Below are 15,499 nucleotides of genomic sequence, written 5' to 3' on the forward strand. Positions count from 1 at the left end.
AATAGATTGCGGACAGATATAGCTAAGAGTAGGTACTGGGGGCCAGACATTCGATGGCTGTGAAGCCAGAACGTCGAGGTAGGGTTAGTCCTCTATCAAGTTGAACAGGTCGGTGTCGTAGCGGCGATAGACTGTGGCAATCACGCGCTCCTTCACGTCTGTGATGACGCCCTTGTACTCGCAGATGTTGGGGTGTGGTGCACTTCTATACTTCTCTGCGGCCCAGATCTCACGCTCTTGCGTGGCCTTGATGTGCGTTTGCATGGTCGGGTCTTCGAAGCGGTCATACCGAATGAAGTTGTGGTGTTTGATGATGAGTGGGCTGTCAAGAGGAGCGCGATATGGTGTCATACTTGTGGTGAGTTTGGTGCAGAATGCGTCCGGGTCGAGATTTCCGCGCGTGCCGAGGTCTTGGGGAGAAGTGCTCTTGATCTCGGACACTGGGTCATACGAGTATCCCCAGCTGATGCTGCCATCGTCAGTGTCTCGCAAGAGGTAACGGGTCTGGCGTGCGTCCGCCGCGTAGGTGTGGACCAGGGTGAGTGGCATTGTGGTTGTCAATTTGGGCTTCAAGTGCGGGAATCGACGAAAATAGGAGAACTTCTGAAGTCGGCTTCAAAGGAGAGAGACAGCGTGCTGATGCTGCAATCGAAGCTGCATGTACTGAGGATTTCCGACTGCACAATCAACCGGCGCTGCTGAGTTGAGAGCTTGAGCGAGAGCAATACAGAAACAGAAAGCGCGCTAGTGGGGGAAACAGTCAAGTTGAAATTGCTACCTAAACGTACAGCTACCTTCCATTCACCAGAGAAACCTACTTCAGGCTCACGACCACCTTCCTCGCCGAAACGCCCTTCTTTTGCAAGTCGATTGCGCCTTGAATCGCTTCCAGTCCTTCCCCTGCTACCACCGGCTCCGGTGCGGCCCTGAACTTGCCATTTGCGAGGGCATCAGGCAAAAACCTCGCATACACGGCCTCTCCCACGGGCGAGTGAGCCACTGAGCCCCACACAAAGCTCGTCGTTATGCCTCGTAGCTTGGACTTGACGGTTATCGAGATCATCGATGTGACGAAGCAATATATCGTGTGCAGCAGAGCGAACCGCTTCGGGTGCGATGGTACCGGATAAGTCGCCATTGCCATATGTTTGTCACCCTTGCAGCGACCCAGCACGTCCAAACACCTGAACATGGAGCCCTCTCCAATTGCCAGAGCTCCTGCGGACGTCCTTCCTTTCATGGCCATGACGACATTGGCGACGACTTTGGGGTCGTTGTAATCGAACACTTCGCTGGCACCGAGCGACTTCAGCAAGTCGAAGTTCCGAGGTGAAGAGGTGGAGATGACTTCGTATCCAGCGGCCAATGCGAGTTGGATAGCACTCAAGCCCACGCTAGTAGATCCTCCCCACACGAGAACAGTCTTCCCAGTTGCTTTTGCGTCGAGCTGAGGGTATTCTAGATTCAGTTGATCCTTCTCGAAGAGCCCAGCCGCCGCGGTCGCGTAAGCCAGAGGGAGTACCGACGCCGATTCGAACGACATGGTCTCCGGGATAGTGGCTGTGTTCCTTTCCAGGAGAATCGTGTACTGTTGGAAGCCTCCGTACGCAGAGTTATTGAAAAGCTTGTCCACACTGTGCGCCTGTCCCGTCACACGGTCGCCGACTTTGAGGCGAGTCACCTGCTCTCCAATTTGTACAACTTCTCCGGCGACGTCATTTCCAAACACGAAGGGGTACTGTATCCAGCCAAATGCCATGGCGGTCCCTTGAGACTGAAGGATCCAGTCGATGGGGTTGATCGCTACAGCTCGATTGCGGACGACGATTTCACCGGGTCCCGGTTTGGGATACGGCGCTTCCTTGACTTGAAGTTCTTGCTTGGGACCCAGCATCCATGCTGCGGAATTGGTAGGCATGGTGGTCGACAAGATTTGATTGGTCAGATAGGGTTGAGCTTCGGTATTTTGAGTACTGAGAGCGAGGGAGGTGGCGAAACGAAGGATTGATGTGTTGCGGGTCTTTGAAAATATTGGCATCGCAACCAGATATATGAATGATCCTAGTGGTCTCAAGTCTCTGTCGTAGTTGACGTTGGGAGGAAAGAGACATGGAGGGAAAGCGGACGATCGCACCAATCAAAACGCAGCGGACGTCCGCTTGGACCCACTTCGTTATCCTCCTCGAACACCAGCACAGCGGCCCTCACAATCCCCCGCTTCAACATTCCGTGCAATGCAACGGAAGAACACTGAGTACCGACCGATGTCACTCCTAACCTGAAATCCAATACACACAGATCGGCCAGCTCGGGCGAAGGCTCGAAGTGGAAGAACATGGCAACTTCATCCGTGTCTTCAGGGCGGCTGTTAACACGAGCAAAGGGTAGAGACAAACCGCAACTCTCATGCGATTTTTGTAGGAGAAGGAAGTAAAAGTCCTCCGCATTCCTGAACAGGAGTGCCAAATTGACAAAAGTGCAGACTGCGCTGCGATCGCAAACAGCCCTGCCAAAGTTGCATCCGACTAGGCCAGGCTTCAGCTTGCAGCTTCCCATTTTCTCAGCGCTCGCATAGCCCTACCAGTGACTCAGGAAATAGTATAAACCAGTCCAGATTTCAAGAGCGAGTTAATCATCTCGAAGCACTCGTTCGAATGCTAGCGGAAAGACAGCAAGAGAAACCGCCCGTATCGACACCAGATAGTACAGTGACTTCCAATACTAGCATCACTACCGAAGAGGGCTCGACAACTGCAAGCGACTTTGGACTTATGGTGTTGCAGAAGAATACGTCTTCTTACGTTGAGAGTGACCACTGGACAGCTATCCTAGAAGAAATCAATGACCTCAAAGACATGGCCAAAGAAGAGGCCGCACATGGCCATGACTCCTCTGAAGAAGAAGTGCAGAGACTGCCAGGAGCCGATCTGTTCTTTCTGAATACCTATCCGGCCACAAAAATGGAGCTCATTGCAGCGTTACCTGCTCGGCCCACCGTGGACAGCATGATCGCGAAATATTTCAAAGCCGCGGACATGCCGATTACGCTTATCATCCATCGAAGGGTCTTCTTCACGCAGTACGAGAAGTTCTGGCAAGACCCTATTGGCACTCCAACCATGTGGATGACCATACTTTTCGGTATGATGTTCATAGTGGCATACACTGCGCTATATATCAACGCCGGGGAGAATCCGCTGGACGAGGACACACTGTTAGAGTACCAGAGCATCGTTCTCACATATCGAGAAAAGATGATACAGTGTCTCCGACTAGCCAACTACATGAAAGGAACACCTCATACCATCGAGGCGCTGTTGACTCTTCTCCTGACCGAATATGCACAAGGCGAGGAGGCGCAACAGGGTTGCTGGCAATTGATCGGCACCATCATCCGCGTCGCCCTCAAAATGGGCTACCACCGCGACGGCTCCCACTTCCCAGAAATGAAACCTTTCGAAGCCGAAATGCGGCGCCGCACCTGGTACGTGCTGATTCAATTCGATATCGCCACAGCCTCCCAAGTAGGCCTACCCCGCATGATCAAAGAATCCCAGTGCGACACCGCCGAACCGCGGAATCTGCTCGACGATGACTTCGACGACACTATCACCGTGCTTCCACCAGCGAGGCCGTTCAACGAACACACACTGTCCCAATTCCTTATCTACAAAAGCAGAATCGTCACGGTGTATGGCATGATATGCGACTTCACCACCTCCTCCAAACAGCGCGACTACGCCGAAGCCACACGTCTAGACGCCCTCCTCCGCGCCGCATTCACGCAGAAACCCCCAGTGCTCGAGATTAAGCCGCTCCATCGCTCGATAATGGACGGCACGGAGCTCATCACCCGGCGGTTGTACATCGCCATGAGCTTCTACCACGCTTCAATGACGCTGCACCGCAAATTCATGATACTCGCGAAATCCAATGACAAGTACACTGCCTCCCACACCACCTGTCTCGATGCAGCGTACGCAGCGCTACAGCTGCAGGCAGAGTTGTTCGAGCACACACAGCCAGGACGTATGTTGTATGCGGATCGGTGGAAGATATTTGCGCTGATACAAGCTGAGTTCTTGCTGGCGACCATCATACTATGTTACAATCTAGATGACGACATCACTCAGTCGCGGCAGGGAACATCATCACTTTGTACCTCTGAGGTTCTGGAGAAGATTATTGCCGCGCTGCAGTCTGCAAGAGAGATTTGGGGGAAACAGCAGGATGTTTCGAAGGAGGCGAGGACGGCGGTGAAGGCTATAAATGCTGTTTTGGCTAAAACTCATACTAGGGCGGACCGTAATCTTGTTCCTGCTTCGGGCACGATACCTGTATGGATGTATCCCAAATCGGGCTCCCCACTTGATGTGGTCCAGACGAAAGAAATGCCCGTGACCACGCCCATGCCTGTGTTCGTCGGACCGACACCGAAAAATTTGGTCAGCGAGGAATCAAGCATGGTCTCGCAGCAGGGACAGCTTGGTGAGGGGATGTGGAATGAGTTCTTTGATTTGGATCAAGAGTGGGATACTTGGATGCAGTTTTAGCTGTGGGAGGGTGTGAGCTCCTCACCGCCGCGTCCAACGCCTCGCTTAAACGCGGTGCTACGTGAGTGAGCAGTCTCTTGCTGCAAGTGTGAAGGTTGCCACATTCACGGTTAGATCCCGTCTAGACAATATATCCAAAAGCAATTATAGTCCCAGCGCCATGGAAACGGTGGAACTGAGCAGTAGTTTTGACTAGGGAAAAGCGAAGGGGTGCTGGCCGAACAATCAGCAAACAAGCATTTACCCGTACTTGTGTGACATTTACAAAATCCCGTGACATTGAGATGATGCTGAGTGGATTATTTAGCTCAGAAGAATGTTAGTCTCTCCTTATATGCTATGTTCCGCTCGGTAGGATAATATTTCTCAGCGAGCTCCCAGCGTACTCCCAGCGTACTCTCAGGCGCCATGTTCAACTCAACTCAATCTCATTCTCGTCTCATACGCCATCATTCATCTTATCATCTCAGCCCACTATGGAGTGGTTCAACATGTCTACCAGATTTGATACATGAGCGGGCAAAAGGGAATTCTACAGCACTTCCTTCCCATACAAAAGCTGGGCGAGATATGTAAGTCTGCCTATATTTGCTACGATCGGCTAGTCCGCTATTTTCAAAGATATTTCCGTTCCTATGGCAGCGATGGCGTCAATGGGTTGAGAGCCATCAAGCATAATTTCACTGGCGTTTATCGAGTTGCCAGCCGCATTGCTTGAAAGTTAGGCCTGCCCGTATCGATGGCACGGTGGATTGCCGCACAACTTCAGTTCTTCGAGCAGACCTTGTAACGCGACCCTTTCCATCAAAAAGCCGTCCCATCGCCCTTGATGCTTTCGAATCTACAGAAATCGTCTGCAAACCCTCGACTCCCCACAATCCCCGAGGACGACAACTCTGGAACATGTGCTTAGACAAACGCAAACTTCCGCACTTAGAGACAACTCACAACCTGTCATCATACTGGCCGCGACGTACTTCAGGAACTACGACAAGGACACAAAGAAGCATATGGACAAGCCCCCGAAGATCAAAGGTGATCAGTCTAGGTGCTGGCGTCACCTCCTCGACATGGAAAAGCACAGCTCTATGCTCTTCTTGTTTGTCCTCCTCTGCACCCCGAAACTGGATTTCCTTCCGGTGGCAGTGGTCAACCATAGCCACGCAACCCTTCGCGACGGTGATCACTGGTACAACCTGTGGGTTCGCGGGTGCCTGGAGATGTATTGCAAGGCATCGGATGCACGCTTGGAAGAGGTGCAGATGTGGTTCAAGGAGATCACAGAGACGCCCCACCAGATGAATGTGAAACGTGACTGTCCCAAGAACTAGACTTCTGAAGTAGACTGGGTTTTACGACGAGAGAGGGCGTGATCTGAGTGTACGAGCATCAGGGCAGACGCGATTTGCCTCCAACAAAGCGTATTGAAAGCCCTTGTATAATAGAGTGTTTGTTGTCTTGCGGACTGTTTTTGGGGTCATCCGCTCCCATCGGAGAATATCCCATAGGTGCACAGCGCCAGACCCGTTTCAAATGATACCTGCGCGGATTCATAAAGAGAATCTTTTCAGATCACGCATGACACTAGGCGAGCAGCGCTGCCCGAGCAACATATCTGTGTGTCACGTCATGTCATGTTTGCGCTGCTTTTACAAAAGGCAAAACGGAGGCTCCAAATACCCGAACTCATGTGTGAAGATCCCAATCACAATCCTTCCCATTTTCTCATATTCATGTCATAATTTTCCCATAAGTTGCTTCAACACATTCATGCTTCGAATGTATTTCAGCTCCCTTGCAGATGACCGCCGCGCGTTCAGAGACCTCTACCACAACTAACAATAAATCCCTCGTAGCGCGGCCCACAACTACACTAATCCCTTAAATCGCAACCCCGCTCGAGCAATCTTCAGTGCTAGAAGTACGCACTTCCAGACCAGAACACGTCAAGAAGATCTAACAACTACCCTATATCCACTACTTTATCCTCTTATCCCACCAATGAAAGCTCGATCTGTCCAATGGAGACACACAGTGGACAATTCACTTCACTGCGACACTGGCGAGCCGGCTCGCCAGAGCAACGCCTCGAACCTCTGAAGCAGTACTGAACCGAGTCTCTAGCAATGTGTGCCTCCAACAACAGAACAGCTTGGTGACTGATACAAACCCCACAACGACTGAAAGCATCACGACACTACCGCAGCGGCATAGCATCCTGCCCCCTCCGCTCCACGCCTCGCGACGCTGCAACTGAGGCCACGGCCATAGTCCGCACCGTGTATACTATCAACGAGCGAGGACAAGATAGTAGGCACATGCACCGCAACCGAGGGAAAATTGCAGTTGAAAGCCAACAAGCAAGGACTGTGCTCGGTACAACAACGCGACTTGCCCCGCCCTACTCCTCACCATCCAGCGTTACATACTCACGGCGATCAGTCCACTAGCTCTCCACCCACGGACTGCAGCCCAGCATCTGCCGCAGCGCAGGCCCCATCCTCAACGCGTACGCGCCTCCGGACCCGAACGGCTCTGGACACATCCTTTTCATCTCCAGTCTCCCTCGAAAGTCCCACCTTCAAGAAGAAGTAGTACCGGAGACAGCGAGCCACTGCATGAGAAACACCACACACGAGCGAACAACCACCTCCCCGAGGCCTCTCGCGAGAAGGCGGCACCCAAGCTCCGTACGCACCGTCACCAAGCCGCTTCACAGCTTGTGGCAAGACGCACACAGGGAGCAACACGGAGCGAGCGCAGCGCACAGAGCAAGGTCGAATCTGAAACAGCACGCAGGGCAACAGGCGCACCGAGAGCACTGCGTCATCTCAGTCCAGCCCCGCACTCCGCAGAGCCGCCGTCGCTGTCCCCGTCTCCGTCGCCACTCCAACATCGTGCACTTCCTCTTCACAAGCACATTGCCTTCTGACAGGCGCGTCGACCTCGGCCTCCGCGGAGCACAGGGAGATTGCGAACAGACACTGCCTCCAGGCAAAGCAAGCCTAGGCTTCGAAGAGGGCGTCTAGTCAGCCTAAGTTGGAACCAGAAGCAGAAAGCGATGACCGAGACAAGGGCAAGGAATAATTGCAGAAGCAGGACCAGAGACACACCACCACACCACACAATTCCCATCCTGATTGACGAAATTTATACACTACCCCAAAGCCCTATGACTACACTGTACCATCCCACGTCTTCGACACGTCTTCGACCACGTCCTCCACCCTTCTCTTCCTACGCGGCTATTCTATGCTATTCACACTCACCGGTCGGACCACTCCTCATCTCATCTACGACCACCCAACCCAGCTCCTCCCCATAACCCTCCACACCCTCACCTCCCCACTCCTCAAGTCCTCCATCCGAAAGCTCTCTGGCTTAACCTTCTTACTCTCCCTTCCCTGCTCCCAAACCCGCACCTTCCGCTTCTTCCCATCCCACTCGACAACCACACCCACATGATCCGGCTTCCCCACATCAACGCTATACTTGGCGTGCATGGCGCCATGCTTGCCCTGGAAGCGCGCGTTGCGCAAACTCACAATGTCGCCGGGCCGGATCTCGTCGTACTGCTGGGTGCTCGCGTTGGCAAGGTTGGCGTAGACGAGGGCGCCAAAGGCGCGCGTGCCGACGGGTTTCAAGGCATCTGTATAGGGCCGGAGGAGCTCGTCGATGAGCCCGTGGGGCGTGCCGTTGCCGACGACGGTGTTTTGCTTTGTCTCGACGTCCTTGGCAATGCGCTGGCCGAAGCGCTCGTGTGCGGCTTCCAGCTGGTCTTGGCGCAGGCGGGGCGGCGGCGGCTCATGGCGCTGGTTTAATTGCACGTTTGATACGTCGTTGGCTTGGAAGCGCGCCGTGATGATGGTTTGGGAGTAGTCCATGTACAGAACGAAGACAGCTTTCTCTATGGAGTTGCCGGAGCGAGATTCATCCAAATCGAAGAGGACGTCCTTCCGTCCTTGGACCGAAGGGGGCGGCATGTTCGGCTGGGTCCACCAGTGGCTCGCCATCCCGAGGTCGAGATCGCTGGCAATGAACTCCTGGCTCGCCGATGGGCGGGACTGGTCCATTGAAGCACGGCCCTGCATTGAACGATTAACATCCAGCGATTTCCGTCCCATTGAGGGCCGTGGTGGCTGAGATGGCTCGGGCGGCGGCGGAGGTGGTGCAGCACGATCGTGAGGGGGTGCTGGTGCAGTCCGGTCTACACCAAGAGGAGGTGGAGGTGCGTGCTGAGGCGGAGGTACCTGCGGCGGCGGTGGTGGTGGACGGTCGTGCGATTTCCTGGGAGGAGGCGCATACAAATCGTCCTCATCCTCGGACTCGACATCTTGCTGTGGTGGAACAGGCGGGATCGATGGGGGTAGTGGTGGCATCGAGGGGGGCGGTGGGCGTGCTGTCGGTGGTGGCGGTGCTCCCCTCGGTGCTGGAGGTGGTGCTCCCCGATGAGGTGACGCGGTGTACTTGTACGGATCATAATCATCGTCGTCGTACACATCCCGAGTAGGCGGGGGCACTGGCGGCAGCGGTGGTGCTGCTCGAGGCGCATCCATTGAAGCTCGGGTAGGGGGCTGCTGCGGTGGTGGAGGTGGAACAGCACGAGGCGCCGATGGAGGCAAAGGCGGAGGGGCTGAAGGTGTGACAGGTGAACGAACAGGTGTGTCATCACCGGCCAATGTGCTGTCGCCAATGCTGACCTCTCTAGCGTGCGACTTCAGGGCATCTTTGTGGGTGGCACCTGATGCAATGTCGGTGTCGTAATCGCCTTCATAGTCGGTTTCGCCCTCACGATCCACCTTCTTCACAATGCTGTCCATTGTCTGCTGTCGAGATGGAGGAGCGCCTGTTGGTGGCGGAGGCGGGGGAGGACGACCTGCTCCTGGAGGATAAAATGGTGGGCTTCCCATGGGGATGGGCGGTATGGCGCGCCTATCAGGCGAATCTCCGGAAAGCTCGTCTGATGCAGGGTAAGAGCTCCGCTTCGAAGGGTGCATAGCTGACGACATTTTAGGAGATGTCGCCGATTGGGGAGGTGCATCTGAGATTTCATCCCCAGACTCAGACCCAGGACTAGGCGAGCGAATTGGAGGATGAGGAGGTACAGGTCGAGCTGCAATCATCAGTCACATGCTCAGTACGCATGATGGCGAGTGTACTAACATGAAGTAGGCACGGGTGGAGCACCGGCGTACTCGGCACTGGGGACTGGAGGTGGCACAGGCCGTCCTGATTCATAGTCAGCGAGTTGTTCTGAAATCAATCAGGTTAGTGTTGCAAATCCTCTTCGACATACTACAGACGCTGACAGTCATGACATATTCCGAGGACCCATCAGAAGCAACATAGGTCTTTGACACGGTCTCGGAAGCGGATAACTGAAAAGCACTGAGAGTCTCGTGGGCGCAGCAACTACTGATCGGCTTGCGAGGAATCATAAACTTACGCTCAGTTGGGATGGGCGGTGGCTGCTCGGCGGTTGGAGTTCGCTGCAGTTGCCGAGACGTCAAATCCTCAATATCAGGAACCTCCTCCGGCTCGTGTGAGCCGCTAATGGGGTGCGACTCAGAATCGTCCTTCTCTACAGAAAGCTGTTTATTTTCAGCTTCAGGGCTCCTGACGGGCAACATTCCCGGAAACATGGGTACACGCTGCTGCGGAGCGGCTGGCTGCTCGCTGTCGTCCGTCGACTTCTTTTCAGAAGGCTTCTTCTTCTTTGGCGGCAAAGGACCTCCCATCGGAGCACCAAATGGATTCATTCCTCCCATCATCGGATTGAAGCCACCACCCAGCCGCGCCATTCTCTCACGCAGCTCCTGCTTCCTCCGGGTCTCAGCGTCTACCTCGTCTTCTTCTTCTTCTTCCTCTTCCTCCTCTTCTTCGACATCTTGTTCGTCGCCGACATCTAGCTCCTTGGTAGGCGCGGCGGGAGCTCTTGAGGGCGCTATATGTCTAGAACGCTCATCGTCGTCCTCGACACTTGTCGAGGTGCCCTCGGCATCTTCCGTCTCGCCGGCACCCGACTGGTCGGCATCGTTGGCGTCGCTCAGAAGCTCGCGGTTCGCATGGAGGTCAGGCGACTTCATGGCAGCCGGAGGACGTGGCGGTCGAGCGTTGTCGATGGAGCCGCGCTCTCTCGGCTCGCCGCTGGCCACCTTTTCGAGAGACGCTCCATCTTGCTCATCTGTCTGGCCATGGGATTCGGTCCTCTTTTTCACTGGTGGTCGCTTGGGCTTCTCTCTGTGAGATGCAGCTGCACGCTCGGCCTGCTCTTGCTGCTGCTTTTGCAGAAGCGCCATGCGCTCCTTCAGACTTAGAACCTTGGGCTGTTCTTCCTCGTCGGCGTCGTTCCCGGCGGTGGGACTCTGGCCGGACAGGCCTGCACGTTCAGCGTTTTCCTGGTCCCGCGCTTGACGTTCAGCTATCTCAGGGTCCTCCTCACGGCGGTATGTCTTGACCTGGGGAATTTCGCGAGGCGGAGGAACGTAGGCATCGGGCCTCGGGGCCGCGGCCTGGAAAGGCTTCTTGATGAAGCTGGACGGAGGCGCAGAAGGCTTGAACGGCTGGGGAGCGGTAGTGCCCTGGTTGAACATGGCCAACCGGTCGCGGAATGCATCCGATTTCTTTGCAATTGGCGGGGGAGCTTTCTTGGGCGTCCCGGCCGAGGCTGGCTCGGCGGGCACGGGCTTCGGAGCGGGCGGGAGCTCCTGTGGTGTTTCCTGAGCCTTGCCACTATGTGCGGACGTCGGCGAAAGTGGTGAGGGCTGCGACTTGGCTGGGTCCGGGATCTTGACGGGTGGTGGCAGCTGGGCCCTGGGGGCCGCTGGCTCTGGCTGCTCCTCGTGCGCCGGAGCAGCTTCTTGCTGTAGAGCGGCGGGCGGTGGGGGCGCTGCCTGGGCGGCGGGCTGCTCCGGTACAATGGATTTGCGGTTGCTTGGGCGCGGGGGTCGCTCGGGCTCCAACTTCTCCACAAAGTTCTTGGGGAAGATGCCTTCGTGCTTGGTGCCGCTGTCGTCGACGAACTCGCCCAGATACCAATCGTCATCCTCCTCTTCGACCACGGTTATGATCTGGCCGTTGGGGAAGAGCAGATCACCCTCGTGGGGCGACTCGTACGCATACACGGCCTTGACCTTGAAGGGCGGCATCGTGGAGACGGCCGCGGGCGGTGCGGCGTCGGGGAGGGTGGTGTGTGGATGCCCAGAGCAGGGGAGCGGCTCTGGGGTGGATCGGGGGGTTGCGGGGGTGGTGAGGCTGTTCAGAGGCTGCGATGCAGGCGGCTGTCAGTGGGAGCGGGACGTACGCAAGCGCTAGCCGACCACCGCGACGTAGGCTAAGCGCGGCGGGGGCTGCGGGGATGGGCAGAGGAACAACGAGACGGCAGGGGATCGTACCAGGCGCTGGAGCTGCCCATGGGTGCGCGCGAGTGCGCGGGACGGCAGATGGAAAGGTGGGCGAGCCTGTGCTCGGTGCTGAGCGGAGTCTTCGTCATGCAAAGCCGTGGGTGAGACGCCCCGCGCTGCCTAACTGGCAGCAGCTTGGAGCTTGGCGAGAGAGCTCCGACGCCCGCCTGCTCCATCCAAGCGACTGCCACTGCGCCGATCCACGCGTGCACGCAACTCGCCTGCCGCCGCAATGCCGCCCAAGTCGATCCTCAAGAAGACGCCCGCCGCGACGAGCACCCAGGGCCAGGCTGCCGTTGCCGCCAACGCCCCGCCGCCCGCGCGCGCCGTCAACCAGCGCCACCTCAGCACTGCCGTCCACCATGCGCGCATCTACGAGCAGCGCAAGCAGGCCGAGACGGCCATTCTGGACGCCGTCTTCGAGCTCATGGACTTCCCCACGTCGCCTGATGCCGACCCCACCCGCCCGTCGCCCTCTGACGCGCACCGCTTTCGCCAGGCCATCGTGCCCTTTCAACCTTCCGACTACGATGGCCTGATCGAGGAGCGCAACATCGCCGACAAGTGCGGATACACGCTGTGTCCGCGGCCCAAGGGGAAGGCGCCATCTGCCGCGAAGAAGCACTTTGTCGAGACGTCCAAAGGCGTGCAGATTGTGGACAGGAAGAAGCTGGAGATGTGGTGCTCGGACGACTGCGCGCGGCGGGCCCTCTTCGTCAAGGTCCAGCTGAACGAAGAGCCCGCGTGGCTGCGACAAGGCGACTTCGGGACTGAGATTGAGCTCATGGTGGACAACACCGAGGACCACCACAAAGCACTGCCGCTGCGGCTCAAGAAGGCAGCGGCGCCAGCGCCAAAAGACACCGAGGAAGAGGATGCCGCGGCAGCGTGGGCGGCGCGCGACGATGCGCTTGCAGACCTCGCCATCGAGCGCGGCGAGACGCCAGGCCGGCTGAGCAAAGTCAACAAGGACCTCATCACCGACAAGATCAAGGAGCGGGTGGCCAGGTTCCAGCCGACGCCGCCTTCGTTACCCCCGGGACAGTCGCACATGGCCATCGAAGGCCATGTGCCCAAATCTGCACGGGAAGCAGAGCGTAAGGACAGCGACGATGAAGACGACGAGCAGGACTGGGACAAGGCTTTACCGGGGTGAAGCACGGGCTCAACGACACGATCAAGAATATACGCCACCGAGGAGAGCTCAGAGGAAGCGCGCGCAATCACCGAAGACTGCACACCATAAGCGCCATGTGTCTGGCTCAAACGATCATGGGACCAAGTATCACATAGAACTGCAAAGCGCCCAGAATTTATAGAGCGGACGTGCTTGCACGGACTGGTCAAGGAAGGAAGGAATCTTTAGGGAGTAGACAAGGAAATCACCCGTGAGCCGTGATGCACCGGCCTATGGTGCAGTAGAGCACGTATGTATTTGAACGTATGATCATATATAATCTACATGCGAGTCCTGTCGGATCTACCGTAGCTGTGGACCTGCGAGTTGAGCGTGCATGCACGCCAAGCCGGCGGCATTTTTTTCCGTTTCGCCGCGGAGGTGATGCTCGAACTTTGTGAGAGCGACCAGGAGCGCCATCAGTCGACCCCTTCAGCCGCCATTGTCGCCCCGCCCGCGGCTGTCGCATCGCCATGGCCCTCCGACGGCAGAGTCTGTCGCCGACAGCCAACCTGCTCCGCAACTCGCGCCTCTTTTCCCTGCCGAACCCCCTCCCAAAGCCGCCCGTCACCGAAAGCTACGGCGCCGGCACCCAGAAGATTTCCGACACGGCGACACTCCCCTTCCCGACCCACCAGGCCATTGCAACAACACCCAAGTCGCTGGCGCGTGGTGACTGGGGCCTGAAGCGACCGCTGCCCTCACGCTCGCGCATCGTGCAAAAGGCAAACCCCGTCGTCAAGGTCACGCAGCTGGACACCATCGAACATATTACCGATTTCGACTCGGCCTCGGACCATGTGCGGACACGGCAGAAGTTTGAGGAGCTGTCAGTGCCCATGCTCAAGGGCATGGCTGCCATGCGTGAGCAAGCTTTGGGGGTGGCAGCGTCCGGTGCTTTCGACCGTCGCTCAGACATGACATCGTATGAGGAGGACGAAGGCCTTGACGAGGCTGGTGTGATCTTGGAAGCGATCAAAAAGAGCGTGGCCGCGAACAATGCCAAAGCCAAGAAAACCTTCGTGCCCTTCAACCTGCCGCAACCCGACATGGCCCGCCACAACGCCCGCCGCTGGAAGCACGAAGGCCCGTGGCTTCCCGGCATGAGCGCCGACGAGTTCACCAAGTACATGACCGAGCAGTTGTCCCGCCGAAAGGCCGAGTTCAACAAATACTTGCGCCACTATGTAAAGAACGAAATCTACACCTCGCGCCAGGTCGCCTCGCGCAACAAGACACCCGAGAACCCTCTCGATCTAGACGCCCACCTCGCCCAGCAAGAAGACCCGGCCTACATTGCCTCGCAAGAAAAAGTCTGGGCCAAGATCTCGCACGAGGAAATCCAAGCTGGCATTCACAAGCTCCGCGCCGAAGCGGCCGTCAACCCGCTCCAGTCCAAGCTCGTCCAGCGCCTCATCGTCCCCTTCCTCCGCATCCCCACCATCAAGCTCAAAGATACCACCTTCTCCGCTGACGCAAAATCCGACGACGCCGTCCGCTACCGCTTCGACGACGACGTCGCGCCCCTCTCCACTCACCCCTCCGCGGGGCTCGGCTACCTCCGCACCAACGCCGTCGTGTCCAACCACCCCATCCTCGGGCCGCAGAAGGAGCGCGCACCCGTGCAGGCCCGCGTCATCGAGTCCCGCACCGCGAGCCGCTCGACGACGGCGAAGCTCGGAGTCGCAGGCTTCGTCACCAACGACGAGTTTGTGTCGACTGGCGAGCGCAAGAGCTACCGTTCCAACGAGGACCCCGCGTACGACATCGACATCCACACCCCCGGCGGCGCCAAGATCAACGTCCTGCCGCGCTACGCCTCCGTCACCAACAACGGCCGCGTGCACATCAAGCTTGCACGCAGCGTCGGCGCCGAGGTCCAGGTGGCCCGCGGCGAGCTCGAGGACCGCCCGCCTGTGCGCAGTTCGCTGGAGAATCCGGAAGATCTGCTGAGGGGCTTGGCGAGCGGGTCGAGCGGCACGGAGCTCGACGAGCAGAGTCCGCAGGCGAAGCAATTCATGCAGTCGTTAGGGGATGTAGCGAGGCCGGCGAGGCAGGCGGGGATCAAGGGGGCGGGCGTGGTACAGCAGGCAAGCCAGAGGGTGGAGAGAAGGTAGTGAGCGTAGCGAACGCAGTATAGTGTGGCACAGTACATTGTTGTATGATAAGCAGAGTGGGAATGGGAATTGTGCATGTAGGCATATAGACATTGTATACCACTTGTTCTCTTCGTTGAAAATGCCTTTGACTAACGGGCGCTGCTGAGTCGGTGTCTTGTGCAGAGGTGTCCCAATCATTCTCCTCGTAAGAGCTGGAGGTGCTTGAGTAGCTGGTGACAGTGATCGTGATGGGGAGCGTTAGATTTG

General features: G+C 57.1%; 7 protein-coding genes across 7 annotated transcripts; 4 read left to right on the forward strand and 3 right to left on the reverse strand.

The window, feature by feature from the left end:
* Positions 1 to 84: 84 nt before the first annotated feature.
* On the reverse strand, positions 85 to 549 carry CC84DRAFT_1220333 (uncharacterized protein; the record flags this gene model as incomplete). Its single annotated transcript, XM_018183157.1, has 1 exon — positions 85 to 549. The coding sequence occupies one exon, from the start codon at positions 547 to 549 to the stop codon at positions 85 to 87; it is 465 nt and encodes a 154-aa protein (XP_018032326.1).
* CC84DRAFT_976069 (GroES-like protein) lies at positions 406 to 2,346 on the reverse strand. The gene has a single exon (XM_018188029.1). The coding sequence runs from the start codon at positions 2,036 to 2,038 to the stop codon at positions 815 to 817; it is 1,224 nt and encodes a 407-aa protein (XP_018032327.1). The 5' UTR covers positions 2,039 to 2,346; the 3' UTR covers positions 406 to 814.
* Positions 2,224 to 4,614, forward strand: CC84DRAFT_975996 (uncharacterized protein). Its single transcript, XM_018188028.1, has 2 exons — positions 2,224 to 2,430; positions 2,483 to 4,614. Exons 1-2 carry the CDS (start codon positions 2,336 to 2,338, stop codon positions 4,551 to 4,553), a joined length of 2,166 nt encoding a protein of 721 aa, XP_018032328.1. The 5' UTR covers positions 2,224 to 2,335; the 3' UTR covers positions 4,554 to 4,614.
* A 678-nt stretch (positions 4,615 to 5,292) lies between these two features.
* CC84DRAFT_1220336 (uncharacterized protein) lies at positions 5,293 to 5,884 on the forward strand (the record flags this gene model as incomplete). Its single annotated transcript, XM_018183158.1, has 2 exons — positions 5,293 to 5,339; positions 5,401 to 5,884. 2 exons carry the CDS (start codon positions 5,293 to 5,295, stop codon positions 5,882 to 5,884), a joined length of 531 nt encoding a protein of 176 aa, XP_018032329.1.
* A 1,808-nt stretch (positions 5,885 to 7,692) lies between these two features.
* Positions 7,693 to 11,969, reverse strand: CC84DRAFT_1167126 (uncharacterized protein). Its single transcript, XM_018179120.1, has 3 exons — positions 10,000 to 11,969; positions 9,717 to 9,782; positions 7,693 to 9,666 (listed from the first exon to the last, which is right to left on the reverse strand). The coding sequence occupies exons 1-3, from the start codon at positions 11,699 to 11,701 to the stop codon at positions 7,847 to 7,849; spliced, it is 3,588 nt and encodes a 1,195-aa protein (XP_018032330.1). The 5' UTR covers positions 11,702 to 11,969; the 3' UTR covers positions 7,693 to 7,846.
* Positions 11,920 to 13,419, forward strand: CC84DRAFT_1167127 (uncharacterized protein). The gene has a single exon (XM_018179121.1). The coding sequence runs from the start codon at positions 12,189 to 12,191 to the stop codon at positions 13,110 to 13,112; it is 924 nt and encodes a 307-aa protein (XP_018032331.1). The 5' UTR covers positions 11,920 to 12,188; the 3' UTR covers positions 13,113 to 13,419.
* A 10-nt stretch (positions 13,420 to 13,429) lies between these two features.
* Positions 13,430 to 15,351, forward strand: CC84DRAFT_1167128 (uncharacterized protein). Its single transcript, XM_018179122.1, has one exon. It carries the CDS (start codon positions 13,607 to 13,609, stop codon positions 15,248 to 15,250), a length of 1,644 nt encoding a protein of 547 aa, XP_018032332.1. The 5' UTR covers positions 13,430 to 13,606; the 3' UTR covers positions 15,251 to 15,351.
* Positions 15,352 to 15,499: the final 148 nt, after the last annotated feature.

Source organism: Paraphaeosphaeria sporulosa (assembly GCF_001642045.1).
Source record: "Paraphaeosphaeria sporulosa strain AP3s5-JAC2a unplaced genomic scaffold CC84scaffold_9, whole genome shotgun sequence".
Taxonomy (NCBI): domain Eukaryota; kingdom Fungi; phylum Ascomycota; class Dothideomycetes; order Pleosporales; family Didymosphaeriaceae; genus Paraphaeosphaeria; species Paraphaeosphaeria sporulosa.